Source organism: Aquarana catesbeiana, linkage group LG02 (genome assembly GCF_042186555.1).
Source record: "Aquarana catesbeiana isolate 2022-GZ linkage group LG02, ASM4218655v1, whole genome shotgun sequence".
NCBI lineage: Eukaryota > Metazoa > Chordata > Amphibia > Anura > Ranidae > Aquarana > Aquarana catesbeiana.
In genome coordinates this window covers 400,332,400-400,350,586 of record NC_133325.1, presented here as the reverse complement: position 1 = coordinate 400,350,586, position 18,187 = coordinate 400,332,400, and the positions used below count along the sequence as shown (strand labels likewise).

General features: G+C 44.0%; 1 protein-coding gene across 2 annotated transcripts in view; it reads right to left on the bottom strand.

Annotated features, from left to right (window-relative positions):
- Positions 1-18,187, bottom strand: part of RNFT1 (ring finger protein, transmembrane 1) — a 76,775-nt gene that overhangs the window by 23,299 nt on the left and 35,289 nt on the right. For both annotated transcript variants that reach the window (XM_073615260.1, XM_073615259.1), the window contains exon 4: positions 6,062-6,162. In XM_073615260.1, coding sequence (XP_073471361.1) covers positions 6,062-6,162 — 101 coding nt within the window. The remainder of the gene's footprint in view (positions 1-6,061; positions 6,163-18,187) is intronic.

Sequence of the window (18,187 nt, the reverse complement as noted above, 5' to 3'; positions counted from 1 at the left end):
CACCCCATAAAACAGAGGGGCGGGAGCTCTGTGTCCTATGATGTACTCCAAGAAAAGGATTTTACAGGTAAGCTGTTTTAAAAATCCTATTTTCTTTATCGTACATCACAAGACACGGAGCCTCAAGTAATTACTTGGTGGGATGTCCCATAGCAATGCTACTTGAGGGGAGGGAGACACAACCCTTAGGGTACCCCCAGACCTTGAGGAATTATACTGCTGCCTGCAGCACACTGCACCCGAAGGCGATATCCTCATTCCATCTTACATCTACTTGATAAAATTTTGTAAATGTATGCACTGAAGACCAAGTCACGGCCTTGCAGATCTGAGACATGGAAGCCTGGTGACGCACTGCCCAAGAAGCACCAACCGCTCTGGCAGAGTGCGCATTAACTTGAAAAGGGGGAATCTTTCCCTTTAAATCATAAGTTTGCATTATAACCTGCCGAATCCACTTAGCCACAGTGGATTTTGACACTGCCTGTCCTTTTTTAGGACCCTCTGGCAGAATAAATAAGACATCAGTCTTACGAATCTGAGCAGTTTTCTTTAAATAGATCTTCATTGCTCTCACCACATCAAGACAATGTAGTGACTTTTCTTCATGGTTTTGGAAAAAACGATGTCAGAACAATATCTTCATTCAAATGAAAGCCTGAAACCACTTTTGGCAAAAAGCCTGGACGAGGGCGTAACACCACTTTGTCCTCATGAATAACCAACATGGTTTTGGAAAAAACGGCAGGATAATATCTTGTTCAGGTGGAAACCTGAGACCACTTTTGGTAAAAAACCTGGACGAGGGCCCAACACCACTCTGTCCTCATGAATAACCAAATATGGCTCTTTACAGGAAGGAGCAGCCAATTCTGAAACCCTCCTTGCTGAGGATATAGCAACCAAAAATATCAGCTTCCTAGTCAGAAGAACTAAGGGAACATGCTGTAATGGTTCGAATGGCGGTTTTTGTAACACTGACAAAACTAAATTCAAGTCCCAAGGGCTTAAGGGTGATTTAACTGGCGGATTAATCCGCATCACTCCTCGCATGAAACCCCGGACTAAAGAATGCGTAGCAAGTGGTCTTTGAAATAAAATTGATAAAGCTGAAACTTGGCCCTTAACAGTACTCAGGGCCAACTTCATCTCTACGCCTACTTGTAGAAAGGCAAGAATTCTGCCTACAATATATATCTCCGAGGGTGCCAACCCTTGGATTCACACCAGGAAACATAAGCTTTCCAGACTCTAAAATATATAGTTCTAGAAGCTGGCTTCCTAGCATTAAAGTAGAAATAACTGCCCTGGAAAGCCCACTTTTCTTCAGAATGTAGGTCTCAATAGCCAGGCCGTTAAATTTAGCATTCGTAAAGTAGGATGGAATATCGGCCCCTGTGAGAGCAGGTCTGGCCTTTGTGGAAGGGACCACAGATCCCCCACTGCCATCTTTACAACTTCTGCATACCATGACCTTCTGGGCCATGCTGGTGCTGCCAGAATTACCGGTTTTCTTTCCAGCTTGATCCTGCAAAGAAGTCGAGGCAACAACTGAATAGGGGGAAATGCATAGATCAGTAAAAGCTGATCCCACAGTATCACCAACGCATCTGTTCTGCATGCGAATGGATCTCTTGTTGTGGACACAAAGTTGACTAACTTTGTTGCACTGGATGCTAGAAGATCTACATCCGGAGTCCCCCATCCTTGACAAACAGCCCGAAACATGTCGGAGTGAATAGACCATTCCCCTGGGAATAATCTGCTGGTGGCACAAGTAGTGCGCGTGCCAATTCTCCATTCCCGGAAAGAAGACTGCCGATGGGCACGGAATATTTCTTTCTGCTCAAGTTAGAATATGGTTCACTTCTCTCTGCACTGAGAGATTATTGGTGCCCCTTTTGGTGATGGATATAGGCCACAGCCGTGGCATTGACGGATTGGAACCTGTCGGGACAATCCCTTAACCTGGAAGTCCAGGCTTTTAGAGCCAGACGCACTGCCCGAATCTCTAGGATGTTGATGGGCAAGGCTCTTTCGGTTCTTGAACACTTGTCTTCTCTGTCATTACCACTTTCCAGAAAAGTGGTTTGAAGTATTTACCCTTTAGGACATTCTTTAGTAACCACCAATTGAGGCTTTGGGACACCCTTGGGGACAGCCGCATTGGCAAGTCCAAAGCTTGGATCGTTTTGTTCCAAGAAAATAGAATACTGCTTTGCAACAGTCTCGAATGGAACTGGGCAAAGGAACTGCTTCGAATGAAGCCACCATCCTTTCTAACAACCTCATGCAAAGGTGAATGGAGGGACCTCCTTTTGACCTGACCATCCGCACCAACTCTTTTATGGAGTGGTGTTTTTTTTTCTGGGCAAGAAGACCCTTTTTCTGGGCTGTATCTATGATCAGACCCAAAATACTGCAGCCCTCTTTTAGCGATTTTAATGGAGACTTTACTAGGTTGAGAATGCAACCCAGACCTTTCCAGGTAACTGGTTGTAATGCGTACACCTTACTCCGAACAGCGATTGGTCTATTAGCAATAGATCGTCTAGATATGCCAAGACTGTTTAAGCCCTGTGCCCTTGACCTGGCTACAGGTGGGGCTAGCACCTTTGTGAACACTCGAGGTGCTGTAGCTAGCCCGAAGAGCAAGGCTATAAGCTGAAATGCTGCTGTTCTACTTCGAACCGCAGAAACCTTTGGCGAGCGGGAAATATATGGACATGCAGATATGCATCCCTGATGCCGATAGGCGACAGAAGTTTTCCTCCTTGCAGGATAGAAACTACTGACTTGATCGACTCCATAGAAAGGAGCGGATCTTCAGGAACTGATTTAGATTCTTTTAGATCTAGAATGGATCTGTTGAATTTCTGCGTGGCTCTGTACATGTACAGGAAACGCATGAAAAAGGCAGTGAAGGTTCCAAGGAACCTAAGAAAAAAACAGAACTATCAGCTGACTCTACTGCAGGTAGCTTGAAAGAGGCACAAATCATCTCTGTAAGAGGTTTGTACCAGCAATTTCTCAGATTGCGAGGCTGAAAAAAAAGTTCAACTCTAGTTGTCTCCTCTGCAGAGGAGTACTCGGTTTGCCTTTCTTTCCGATTACCTGAGGGTAATCCTTTATCCTCTACCCACTGTTCCCTTGATAAGGGATCTCAGGTGGGGGAGGGGGGGTCTAACACACTTCTCATGCTTGGATAGCGGATGCGATTAAAGTCGCTAATTTTCCTTCTAGGCCCTGCAGGGCGGAGGAAAAAACATATCTTCAATCATGTATACAGGGGCTGAATATTTTCTCTTTTAGGTTCAGTTTCCACTATTGAAACCCCAAAGTTGCTTGATTTTACTGTGATCCTTTGCAGCCGGGAATACGTCAGGGCGTGATTTTGATGCGACAGGAAACAATGCCTGTGTATTCTAGAGGTTTATGGACCTCAAGTCGCATCAAAGTGGTATCAAAGTAGTGCAGGGACTACCTTGAAGTTGCACAGATCTGAACAGTATTTCTTGGAAATCATGCCCTAGAGTCTGACGGTGGAGGCCGTCACTGCTGCCTAGAGGCAGCTGCCCCTGCGCAGAGGAAGGAATCTGTTTAAGTGACTTGTCCAAGGTCACAAGGAGCCAACGTGAGGATGAGGTCCCACGTCTTTCAGGAAGCCTCCCATGGCTACACTGGCCGTCAGAGTAGTTGACCTGTGAGGAGTGGCTCCTTCACTAGTGAACGCCGACATGTGGATCTGAACCCATGTCTGTCAGGAAGTCTCCCATGGCTGCACTGGCCGTCAGAGTACTTAACCTGTGAGCTGTTGTGGCTTCACTTTAAATAAAAGGACATTTATACCTTCTACTGGACAAAAGAGCTTTACTGCTAGAAATCATTTAGAGTATTTCACAAAAACTTCCCCAATGAAAAGGGAAACTAGTCAGACACCCCTTTTTTGCAAGATGCTTCTGCTGACCAACCCTTTTAACCACAGGGTCCTAATCACGTGTTTTAGAACAGGCGCAAGGCACGATGTCTGGTGGATAGGGTCTTTTATGGCATCTATGGCGAAACATAGCGCCATTGGTAGGAGGATTTTAACAAAAAAATTCCAACTCCTTATCTGTTGGATGCTTAAGCAATTATGCATCTTGATGCTGGAAATCGTAGCGTCTACTGCTGGTACTTTCCAACCTTTGTGAATTTTTCCTCCATGATAGAGAACTGAGAAACTCTTTGGAGGGAAAAACTGCTTATCCAGATGATCGCATTCAGCATAAATAAGCGCTGTAAAAAGGTTTTTTTTTTTAAAAAAAAAAACAAAGAAGGGACCTGGACCTCAGCTTACTCTGTTAGAAGTAGTATAAAAAGTGGAATGAACCATCCTCTGTAAGAGTTTGTACCATCAATCTGTCAGATTGTGAGGTTGCATAAGGTTCATCAACTGTTGTCTCCTCCACAGATGAAAATTTTGGCTTGTTTTCCCCCGTGATCACCTGAGGATAACACCTCATCCTGTGCCCACTGTTCCCTTGGAAAAAGGGGGTTTGAGGTGCGGGATCTAGCATGCTTCCTATCCTCTTGGATGGAGAATGCGATTAAAGCCGCTAATCTTCCTTCTAAGCTCAACAGGGCAGAGGAGAATGCATCTTCAGTCACATCTGAAGTGTGAGAAGCAGCTGCACCACCAATTGCTTCCAATGACTCACCATGGCTTGCCATGTCAGGTATCTCCGGAGAGGATGACAGTGTGGAGGCATCTGCAGTATACTGTTGATTTAACAGACAGATCCAACCTTCACCCATCACGGCGGGCAGCGTAGTTAAACCTTCAAAGACTGGGGCCCTTTTTAAAGGGGTTCCACTCCTTTGGACCATTTATAGCACCCCTCAGGAACAACTTTAGGCAATATGAAAAAAACAAAAAGCGTCCTGGTTCCTAGGGTCCAGCTCTCAAAGGGAAGTTTACAGGCAAAACCTCATTCTTCAATGCGAGGCCCAGGTACCATCCTATGGCCTCAGTGGCGAGGATGGATCCGGTTGTGGAGGTTTTTTAAATCCAACATGGATCCCTCCCTGGAGCTCCACAGAGCACATCTTCACTCGTGACCAACACCTTAGACACTGACGAAAAAACTGAGGACTCCTGGAAGGAGGAGGGGTTATATAGGGGAGTCAACTTCCTGTCTTGGTTATACCAGTGTCAACACCTGAAGGTAGGCCCAAAACCCACCAAGTAATTACTTGAGGCTCTGTGTCCTATGATGTATGATAAAGAAACAGTGTTTTATAATGGTAGCCTCAGTACGCGTGGTCACATAGCTTAGTGTAGTGCATAAACTGTAGTACTCCCTATTTCTACATACTAAGCAACCCTAACCTACTAGTACATGGCTGCCCACAGGAATGCCATTTTCATTGGCCAGGAAGTACAGGAGGCTGAAGAAAAAAAAAACCAGACTTCTGGTTCCAGGAGTGCAGTTGTCCGCAGGGGATAGTCAGTGGGACTTGTAGATGGGTCAGTTCAGGCAGAAGCCAGACATGGTCAGCAAACAAGCAAAGGATCGGCCCAGGCAGCAGGCAGAAACATGGCCAACAAACAGGCCAGGGTCAGTACATGTGGCAGGCAGAGGCAACAACTGGTGTGGTGGTGATCAGGAAAACTGTTGTTGGATGCACTGTTCCTGGCTTACACCGATTTGGCAACACTGGGACTGGTGGGGTTTAATCTCTCTAATTACTAAATTCCCCTCTCCCTGGGAGGCTGAGGTGTCACAGCTTAATCTATTATGAGTGACTCATGCAGATAGAGATAGAAGAGATCAGAAAGGAACCAGACTCAGTGCTTTGAATTCAGGGTAGTACATAGTAGCGGGATGTGCTTTGTTCATTTTTCATGTCTGAGGTTTACATCCACTTTAAATAATGCTGCTTTCTATATAAAATGCAGAAATAAAAAGGCATCTTCAGCTGTTAATCGTATTTATTCACCTTTCGTTCATTAAATACTAGTAGTATTTAGAAGTTAAAATATAAAACAATAAACCAAGAACATCCTGTGCTGACATACCTGTAATAAAGTGCCTGAGAAGAAAATGTGTAATATAAAAGGAATGACGAGCCAGATAAGAAAAATAACAGCCAAATGCACTGAATTTTGGAACACTTATCCTGCAAAATTAAACAGAAAAAAATGAAAATTGGAGAAGCAGGGTTAAAATAAATGGAGGAAGGTAATCATTATAAAATCATTTGTTGGTTTAAAAGCTCAGTTTAGGATCTTGATTTGAAAACATTTTAAGCAGTAATGTTCAATGGCTTATAACTTCAAGCTAAAGTTTATTTTTTGCGGTTTGCAGCACATGGAACCTAACTTACCTATAAATATTACTATTGTAAATGCAACAGTTCGTGTAGTAATGAAGTTTGCTCTGTGTCTGGCTGGCTGCTGCTTAGTGTATAAATCTTCTCCCCACTTCGCTGATTATCCAGTGCTGCTAGGGTTAACATCAGTCGCTGCAAGTGTGAAATAGATTCTCCTCTCAACTGCGTCCTCCATTCATAGAACTTGATCCCGTGTCATTCATCTGTTTGGCTCCATGCACACTGGAGCTCAAAAAAGCTTTTCCTGGACGCTTTTCCTGGATCCTGGCAGAAAACGCTGGCCGAAAAACACGCTTTTAACAGCGTTTTGTACTAGCGTTTATGCGTGTTTATGGGCATTTTTAATAAAATAGAGGACACTCAAAAAAATCCCACAATGCATTCCCAAACTCCCACAATGCATTGAGAAAATAGAACGCCACATTTGCAGCGGGTGATGTCAACCTCTGCAGCCCAGAAGATCAGTACGTGGGGGAGAAGATTTTTACACTATGCAGCAGTCAGTCAGAGATGGGACCAGTGGCGGTGCGTCCATAAGGACAGCCACATCCTCTATGACCAATGGATAGATTCATGCATAGCATGAATCTATTCATGGGCGCCGCTGCCATCCCCTATTCGGGCACCTGAGTTACAGCAGGGGGGGGGGGCTTATTTTTGAAGCACATGATCAGAGCCATAGGTGTCAAAAAAGGTGACCTGCAAGCGCCATGCTTGTCGCTCGCAGTTCACCCAGAAGTGTTAGAACAGTGAATTAATATTCGCTTTCTTAACACTAAACCGCCTCTCCACCAATCAGGTGCTCGGGTCCGTTGGCCATCACCTGACTGGTTGAAATGACAGGCACTGTGATTGGATGCCTATCAGGAGGAGAGGAAGGGAGGGGTAGCATGGAGGACACCGCTCGCCGCCGTCACATGCTGCCCCACCAAGACAGGGTAAGTGACGGGCAGACGGGGGGGGGGGGGGGGGGTTGTTGATGGGGAATGGTCACAGTGGCAGCGTTTTATGTTTTTTTTTTTTTCCAGAATTCTTCAGTTTGAGCACCAGCTGCCACTGCATGGGACACACTTCATTACAGGTAGGTTATGCCCCTGGTGCTGTATGGCAAAAAAAAAAAAAAAAAAATGGAGTTCGACTATCTCCAGTAGTCTTCCAGGACAGCCCAGGAGACAGACAGCTCCTCCCACCAGGACAGGAAACACATTACCCACAAGAGTCAAAAGGTGGTCCTCACCTCAGAATACATGAGAATCATGAGACGGATCTAAGAAAGAATTCAGGAAAAAATGCATATTACAATTGGGCGGTAATCCAGCTGTCCTGGAAGACTACTGGAAATAGAGTTACGGGTAAGTCTAACTCTGGCTTTTCCATAGTTGTCTTCCAGGACAGCCTATGAGTCGATAAGCAAGAACTTAAAAGCCTGGGAAGGGGGGGAGACCACTGCCTGCAGGACCATTCTATCAAATGCCTGGACTTGACAAATTGAAACAATACTGCTTCACTCATGTGGATAATCTGGACCAAGTTGCTCCTCTACAAATCTGTTCTGGCGTGACTCTAGCTCTCTCTGCCCAAGAGGTAGACAAGGTCCTAGTTAAGTAAGCATTCACAAATGGTGGAGATGCTTGCATAATCTTGTAAGCTTTACATATAGTCTATCTGATCCATTTAGCTATAGAAGACTTAGAGGCTTGTGCACCCTTACGGCTATCTTAAAAGAGCAAAAAGGACTTCCAACCTCCTGAAATGTTTAGAGACTTCAAGATAGAAGATAATGTCTTTTTGGCCTAACATCAAGTAAGTTGCAGCTTCTTTCTCTGGCTCCAGATGGGGAATTGGAGAAGGTAGGCGACACAATATAAATAACAAAAACAGTGCTGCGCAGAGATGATGCCCTTCACATCCTCCTGAAAAATGTTCAGAGCTTGATGCACCGCTATCAGTTCTATCCAATTTGAAAATCCCTGGTGTCTTGTGTTTGGACCACTGACTACCTTCCAAATGAGCCTCCCAGCCCCAGGAACTCACACCTGTCATCATTTTTAGATTGGCCAACTCCAGAAAAGGCACTCAAGTGAGATGCGCCTGGGATCGCCAAAGAGCACATTTGACCCTTGTCAAAATTCTTACAAAGCTTTCCAGGGTCTCATTGGAGCCATTCCAAAGACTTGGATGGAAAAATCTTTAATGAAGATGTGCCCAAGGTACCGCTGAAATGTAGGCTGTCATTAGGCCTATCATGACCATCCTTATGGAAACCAGCTGGCTTGACTGGAGGTGTGCAACCTGCTGGTCTACTTTGAAAATTTTCTCTTCCAGGTGAAACAGTTTGATACCTGGATTGAATGTTGTAACCCAGAAGTCGTACATTGATCAGCCACCCCAAATTCTGGAGCCTATACTTAGTGAACTACAGATCTAATCGCAACCTCTCCTGGGAGGAAGCAATCTGTAGAAGGTGGTCTAGATAGGGAATTATCGTGATGGCTCTTAACCTCAAAAAAAAAAAAAAAAAAAAGGGGGCTAGGACTTCTCCAAGGATTTTCAAAATAAATCCTTGGAGCCGAGGAGAGCCCAAAAGAGAGCCTTGTTCTGGTAATGGTGGATTCTAGATCCTATTCTGATTGCTATCCGCAGAAATTTTTGTAAATCCAGATATACACAGAAACATGCCGGAAAGCATTCTTTGGGTCCAGTGTAACCATGAAACAGTTTGGTTGGAGGATAGACTTGACTGAAAAGATCAACTCCATGCAAAATGTTTTGTAATTTTATGGATCTGTTGAAAGGTCTTGTATTTAGAATCAACTGGAATATTTTGGAAGACTTCTTCACCACAAATACATGAGAATAAAATCCACAGCCTTGTTCTTCTAGGGCAGGGGTCTCCAAACTATGGCCCTCCAGTTGTTCAGGAACTACAATTCCCTTCATGCCTTGTCATGTCTGTGAATGTCAGTTTTACAATGCCTCATGGGACGTGTAGTTCAACAACAGCTGGAGGGCCGCAGTTTGGAGATCCCTGCACTAGGGGAATCTGAACTAACACCCTCTGATTAACTATCCTACTTGGAGACATAAGGCCATGGCCTTCTTGGAATACTTGGGAAGCTTGGTCACCAAAAGACTTGAGGGTGGTTGGGATTCGAATTCTAGATTGTATCTTCTTGATTAGGTTCAGAATGAATCCATTGGAGGAAACCAATTCCCATCGTGAATGGAACCTTCCTAGCCTTCCTTTCACTGGGTGAAATTACTCATTGCGGCTTGGCTGCTGAGGAGGGTTAAACAAGATACCCCCCCTCCCCCTTGTCTTTATAGCCTGTCCATTTCCTCTTAGCTCTGGATTCTTTTTCTTCCTGGTTTTGAAACTTCTGGTCACGGAAAAACGTGTTAACTGGCCTTTTCTTTTTCTCAAGTAAGGCTTTCTTTCTGCCTATGGTGCGTTCAAGCGCTGCCTGAAGCTCAGGACCGAAAAGCTAACACCACAAGAATAGAAGGCCACAGAATCGTAATTTGAAATCCCTGGACCAAGTCTTCAGCCAAATGGCCCATCTGGCTGAATTTATGGGCCAGAGGATCTGGCTAACATTTTGACGGATTCCACCAAAGCGTTTGCCACAAAGCCTACAGCATTAAATTGCATAGAAAGAAGTTCAATAGCTGCTCTCTAGGTTCCTTGACACACAAGTATATGTTAAGGCAGGCATGGTATTAGAGATGGAGGAATCCCATGCCCTACACAGAAGCACATTACTTCTCTTATCCATTGGATCCTTGAGGACCCTCAAAGGCTTAATCCACTTTCTGAGAAACCTTGGAAAGAAGTGCATCCAGGTGAGAATATTTGTTCCAAGGATGTGCAGAATCCTCAAAGGGAAACCTTAATTTTAAACTACTGGAAAAAAAGAGCTTCTTCTCTGGTTCTGACCACTCCAGTCGGATGTTGTCTGAAAGTTTTATTCACAGGAAAAAAAAAATCTGAATCTCTTTTTGTAAAGGCCTTGATACATTAGTTCATGCCTAAAAAGCTGTACCATTTCCTCTTCGATTTCCAAAATTTCAGAAATAGCTTTGAGATCAACAACGTCCTCAAGGGACAACTTGTATCTAGACCCCTTAGAAGGCTCATCTTCATCTCTGGAATCAGCATCAGTGCCTGAAAGAATGACAAGACCCCAGATGCATGTTCAGTCACCTCGCCATGCAAAACATCCCTCAATGTTGTTGAAATTACAGCTGAAGAGGGTCTAGGCACTACCAGGCTGACAAGAAAACTGACAAGGTATTAATGTCAGCCAGAAGAGATCTAAAAGGTGTGGAAAGTAGAATTCAACTCTTCCTTGACAGACAATTTTAGTTTATTTCAGACCACAGATGACTTATCCTTAACTAGGCTGCCAATACAGAAGTGGCATAATGGCTTGCTCCAAGAAGATCCTAAAGTAGCCGGACAGATTGCACATTTCTTCTTGGTAGAAGGAACTAGATCTTTATTCTGGGCCTAAGCTTGAAAAACATAAAAGGCAACACTAGCCCAGCAGCTCCCTGGCTACACAGTGCTAAATGACAAAAAATAGGCTTAGAATGCCTCTGGCGCCTTGCAATGATTTCTCCGTGCCCGGAAATGATGTCTCTGCATCATCCGGTCAACCAACCCAGCTTAGAGCACAGGAGCACCACTCCTCCACAAGGAAGCCATCCACCACTGCAGAGGTGGCACTACTAGCCACAGGAGGGGGGGGGGGTCTGGCAAGAGAGGGATGTATCGCCAGTACTGGCCTTCCCCAGGCACAGAAAACAAGGGATCCATGCTACCGCCTATCCATATAGAGGGGGCTTCATAGATGGGCACAGGAAAAGAAGTACAAACACAGAGCCAAAGACCAGAGTTTCCCCCACTGGTTCCACAGGTTGCATGTTACCCCCATCTGGAGGAAACACTAAAAACTGAGGTGAGGACCTTGAGGATGACCTTTTAACTCGTGTGTAACATGTTTCCTGTCTCGGTGGGAGGAGTTCTACATCTCATGGCCTGTCCTGGAAGATGGCGGAGGAACATTAACTTGTTAATTTAATCTACTGAACTTTAAGCTAAACAGAAATCCTAGAAAAAACAGAAAACAGAGTCATGATTAACATTACCAAATACTGGCTGTGGATGGATTAGTTGGAGATCTTTAGGAGGTAGAAACTAGGTAATTGAAGTCAAGAACATGAAGAGTGCCCAACAGCAATATCGAAATTAGAAGCGAAGGGCTAAGAATTAGGCCTCATGCACACGGTGGGTTTGCTTTTCTCCTCTGAACTCCTGGAAAAGCTACTTAAAAAGAAAAAAGGCACCTAAAGCCACACATTGCACACGCGTTTAGGTGTGTCAATCGTTTGAGTATTAATGGATTCCATTGGCCAATATTAAATTTATTTGGAATGCATTAATGCTCAAATGTGCCAAAACATGTGTAGCATTTATGCTCGTTCAGCGTTTTTTCTGCTATTCTCCTGAACACAATTTTGACTGGGCTTTTTTAAGACTGTAAACATTCCTCTTCTAATATGCTTGTAAATGCCTGTTTGCATAGACACATGGGCTAACATCGGGGTGCTTTTACAGGCTGAAAAACAAAACAAAAAAACAAACACCAAACACTTGTATTAGTAGTGTTTAAGCCCAGAGTGCATGAGGCCTTAAAGTGGGGAGATAAAATGACAAACGAAGAATTAAGTCAACACAAGAACATAGACATAAGAAAAAATAAAAAGGGAAAGATCTGGTACCCAGCCACAAATCCAGAAAGGGGTTCACGGCTTAAAAATAGACTACCAAAAGCAGGTATCAACAGGCTAAATAGCATAATTGATGTTAGCAGGTGCCGAACTATTGGCATGACTGAGGCTGTTTTACCCTGAAATCACCAAAATAGTTAAGAAAAACGTTAGTCAATTTGCAAATATGCCTGCAGATCAAGTACATTTGCAGCCTGAAGGAAGACAGGGTGCAAGGGAGACAAGTGATCGGTTTGCTATGTCACTTGATAGGTCCGCAGCTGAACTTGTTTGGATGTTGCTGGCAGACCAGTTGCAGCCAGTTAAAACTAGGCTCACAGTATTCAAGAACCAACTGCTCGAGTGAGATAGGCACAGAATTACATTTCTCAGCAAACCATCAATTGTCTTTTCAATGGAATACCCAACACAAACAAAATCAATGCATTGCTGCAAATATGGGCCATTATATACAATTCCGATTAATAAGATTTATACAACTGTTTATTGATTTCAAACTACTTATTCTATGAACAATAACCATATTCAAAGTTTGATTAATATATTTAAACTATGAGCTGACTGGCATTCCATTCACCTTCCTACCCACAGAGGCGTTCTTACACATCTACACGAACCACTCTCCATTAGCATAAACTGTAACCTCACCTCCGGTGCTGGTCACGGGACCCCTGGTGCATTGAAGTTTGCAGTACTTAGCCTCCGTTTATAGTTAGCATTGCTATACTCTTGTAGCCTTTATTAATCTCGCCTCTGCCTACCCCTTTGTTTGTACTCTACCTTTATGTTTGTTGCATTATATGTAACATTAAAAAAAAAAAAAAACTAATAAAACTTTCGGGAAACACACATATGTAAACTGTAAATGTGTGATGCAACTTCCAAAATTTCCATACATATATACTTACCTGTAAAATCAATTTCTTGGGCCTTTGAGTACATTCACAGGACACCAAGCAGGCTATAAATCCTGACTACCTGGGTTATGCGCCATCGATAGGTGAATGATCACTGGCGGGTCAAAAAAAACAAGAAGTTCTCCCCTAAATAACCCGTCCTACTCAGGGAACTCCTCAGTTTTTGTTTTTTTTTTAGCAAGCAACGAACCCCTAGAAAAGAGGGGAGGGACCTCTGTGTCTCATGATGTACAAGTGCAAAAATCCAAATTTTCTCTTTTTTCAAACATCATGGGGCATAGACCAGACTATAAATCGTAATTACCTAGGATGTCCCAAAGCAATGCACTTGAGCGGAGGGAGACACAGAAGCCATTGTGAAAACACTGGCCAAAAGCTGTATCCTCAGAGTCCCTTACATCCACTTGGTAAAACCTTGTATAGGTATGTACCGAAGACAAGGTTGCAGCCTTGTAGACCTGAGCCACTGATGGGATAGCCCAGGAGGCCTCACACTAGTAGAGCCTTTACCCTTCAAGCCATAGGCATAATCTGATGGATCCACTGCGAAATGGTTGACTCTGAAGTTACCTGACCATTCTTTAGAACCTTCAAATTGGATAAATAACAAATCCAAATGCCTGACTACTGCAGTCGTCTTCAGATAAACTTTGATAGCCCGAACCACATTCAATGTGTGCAGGGCTTTCTCCCCCAGGGACTGAGGACAAAAATTAAGGTAAGACAACATCCTTATTCAAATGAAAACTCAAAAACCACCTTCAGCAAGAAATGACAGTTGAGGAAGTAGCACCAACTTGTCATGATGGAAAACCTAAAAATGTCTCCCTACAGGAAAAGGCTGCCAAATCTGAAATCCTTACCGAAGTGATCGCTACTAAAAAAACATCTTTTGAGTCAAAAGGGCTAACGGAATGTCTCAAATTGATTCAAAAGCTGGCTTTTGCAAAACAGACAAGACCAAATTCAAGTCCAATTCACACAGGGGAGGCTTAAAGTGGTTGTAAACCCGAAAAATCAAAAATTACAATGAACACACTACATTATTTAGCAAAGCAGGACAAGTATTCTGTCCCCAGTCTGGCCGGGAAAGGAGCAGGCACTCTTCTGCAATCTTCCTCAGTTTCCCTCAGTGAAAACATAAGTCACAGGTAAAGTAATTGACAGACTAATTAGACTCATGCACGAGAAGTGGCCGTGTCTCCCACTGCTGAATCCGTAAATCTCTCTCCCCCCAACTCCTCCTGCGGCTCCTGGATTGGCTGTTCTGTGCCACAGCGCGTAGAGCTGAGAGGGGAGTCTGGTGACGTAACACCTTCTCCCAAGCCCTGGGCTGTCAACATGCCCACTGAACCAGACAGATTCTGCAGTCTATTAATGACAATCAGAGTAATATACAAAAGGTAACAGATATGCAATGTAATACATTATGGTACTGGCTATGTACAGATAATAGCCTTTCAGATTTTTGGAATATGGGGTTTACAACCACTTTAACAGGCAGAATGATATGCGTTACCCCCTGCACAAAAGTGCTTATCAAAGAATGAGAGGCAACTGGCCTCTGGAAATAAACCACCGATGCCAATATCTGACCCTTACTGGCGCTTAAAGTGGATGTAAACCCAATGTCATCCTTTCTAAACTACTGCCATAGGGGTTATCTATAAGGATATACATGCCTCCTGCATGTATCTTTACCTGTCAAATGTCTCCCCTCTGTCTGTTATTAGACCCGAAAAATTGCATAGTCTGTGGGTGGATCTGTTGTCTGGAGCTCGGTGGGTGGAGTCCTGATGTCAGTAGACTCCCCGCCCACCTCTACACTCCCCTTGTTAATATTCATTTTCTCCTGTGTATTTCTAACACTGAACTTCTGCTATGATCTCTAACATCCAGTGAAAAGACAGGAAAGTAACCACATGACTTCAGCATGCCAAATCATGCTGAGGTGTGGAACAGCCAATCCTTGCACAGCTGCTGAAGAAAGGAGTGGGGGAAGGAATTAAAAAATAATGCCTGTGTCTTAGGCTAGTGCACGAGATGTAAATCACCTGTCACTCACAGCAAGGGGGAGTATTTAACAAAGTTTTTCTCAGTTTGTCAAGATTTTTCTCACTGAACAATAAAAGAGGATTGCTCAGAGATGGATTAACTCTGTGTGGCAAGACTGGGCTCAAATGATAGGAAATCTTATACTCTACAGTATGATATAAAAAAAAAATAAAAAAAATTTCGGGTTTACATCCACTTTAATGCTAAATTTAATTTCCACGTCAAAAAAAAAAAAATTCTAGCTCAACTCACCAACCAGCCTGTAAACAACCGAATTATCCTAACAGTTTGCGTTAAAAACAGGGGTTTAGTTTGCACACATTTGCAAATATATGGGTAAGCTGCAGAGCCACTTCACGGCACCCCAGTATTATCTGCAGTCCTAACTATATATTTTTTAGAGCCTCTACAGAGGAAGCACATGCATAATAATGGATAGATAGAAGGCAGGTAAACCAGGAGGGAGCTAGCTCTTCCTTAAATTGAAACACGTCGCGCCCTTCCATGTGTTGCTGCTAAGACCAGTTACAGGTGGGGCAGCGGCCATTTCTTTGTACTGATGAAATACTGGTGAGGGGACGTACTGGACACCTTTGCTGCCATTGTGCCATATGCTGGGTGTCCAGTGTGGCCCTGTGCGTTTAAGGAGGAGGGGGCTCCCTCCAGGCTTACCTGGCCTCTATCTATAATACTGGGGTGTCGTGTAATGGCTCTGCAGCCTACGCATGCATTTGCAAAATATGTGCAAACTAAACCCCTTGTTTAGCAGGCTGGTTGGTGAGTTGAGCTGGGAATTTTGTTTGGTTTTGACACGAGTCGCCCTTTCATGTGTGCCTTGCTGCGAAGGTCAGTTATAGGTGGAGGCAGTGGCCATTTGTTTGTAATTTAATTTCCATCCCCGATTGGAAAAAAGTCAAAATGCATGCAATCACGTACTTACGGGGACACAAATTCCCGGTCTCGCATCAGGCCACATAAGTCCTCCAAGTCCTATGATAAATCTTTCTGGCCTTCAGTAATATAGAAAATGGCTCTACGTGAAACCCTTGGTCTTTCAGCACTCAACAGCCAAGCCGTCAAACCAAGCAACCAAAATCACTGGTGTCTTTCAGGGGATGAAAATACAGTGAGACTCTGGTTAGTGTCCTCACACTTTTGAAAGCCATTCCAAGCATGCTGGACACATATAGGGCTGTGCTGGGCTAGCTACTCCTATGAGCAAAAAGTAGAACCTGCTCTGTGTCACTACTGCGCCATCAGCCAGCCTCCTGTTCCTGGAGAATCCAGCAGAATGACACCAGCCTCATTACCCTTACCAAGATGGCTGCCAGCACCGCCCTTCGAGACTTACTTCCAGCCAACCTGCGCATGCCGTACTTGCTCCCTGCACATGTTCCCCTCCTGTGCACTGGAACAAACTTGCAAATTCAGGCAAACATCATGGGACTTCCTCACAGTGTATTCAAGGCCACAGAACTCCTTCTGAAAAATCTGTTTCTTAGAGCAGAAGCACCGGTCAATTGGCACAAGGCAAGTTAAAGTAAAATCACACACAGCATGCCACTGCCTCTAATGGTTATTAAAAAAACAAGCTAGCAGCAATGTGACTCCTGAACCACCTTAATACCGTTGTACGTATATATACAGGCCTTGTATTGAGGTGGTTATCCTAGGATCATGGTTGAGGCTACAACCATGATCCCGTTATTTTTTTCAGCAGCCAATTCCCTACACAGTAAAAGGTAATGTGAGCAGTTATACAGCCGCTGGATCACTTTTACAGCTGGTGGAAGGGGAAAACCCTTCCAATGCTGCCACCTTTACCGGAATCTCTCCTCCCATTGGAGAGCCCAGTAAGGATGTGACCGGTGGCATCAGCTTCCCCAGACACAGTGGGGCAGCCATTTTTAAGCACTTTAGCCCCGGAAGGTTTTACCCACTTCCTGATCATGCTATTTTTTGCGATACGGCACTGCGTTGCTTTAACTGACAACTGCGCGGTCGTGCGTCGCTATACCCAAAAAAAATGTATGTCCTTAAAAAAAAAAAAAAAAAAATCAAAATTTCTTCATCACTGTAGGCCAATGTGTATTTTCTGCTACATATTTTTGGTAAAAAATCCCAATAAGCAGTTGATTGGTTTGCGCAAAAGTTATCGCATCTACAAAACTATGGGTTCGATTTATAGCATTTTATTTATTTACTAGTAACACAGGCGATCAGTGATTTTTAGCGGGACTGCAACATTTTGGAGGACAAATCTGACCCTAAGTGACAGCAATACAGTGATCAGTGCTTATAAAAAAAAAAGAAGAAAAGAGAAATGCACTGATCCCCTGTATAAATGACACTGGATTGGAAATGGGAAGGGTTTAACACTAGGGGGTGATCAAGGGGGTCAAGTGTGTCCTAGGGAGGCGTTTTCTAACGGGGGGGGATTTACACTGGAGGAAAGCAGAGATCGTGTTTCAGATCTCTCTTTTCCTCACTAACAGATCGGCGGTGTGACTTGTTTATATAGGCGCACCACTGCGCCGTGTCTCCTGTGAACGATCGGTGGGTCGAGGAGGCCATCACGTCCACAGACCCGCTGATTGGCTCCCGCTTTGCCCAATCACAGCGGGAGAGGCGCGCGCTCCCCCTATGCCACGTGCACAAACTCACGTACAGATATGTGATTTTGCGCATCATCTTTTATATTTTACCAAAAGATTGGGTATTATAGTGTTCATTAAAGTGTATTAAAAAATTTAAAATTTGACAAATACCGTGTGACTTAAAAAAATTACAACATTCATCATTTTATTCCCTAGGGCCTCTGCTTAAAAATATATGTTTGCAGGGTTCTCGCAAAAAAATAAAAAATATGCAGATTTTTACAAGAGAAATGTTAAACCATCCTCCCGCCACAGGATCCTTTCAACCAGGATTTACCTATCACAGTGGGAACTGTCACTCTGGACCTTCAGTGACTCGGTCCCCCTTACATTCAAGGTCCACTGCCCTGGACCCATACAGCACCCCACCAAAACACCTTGGTCGATACC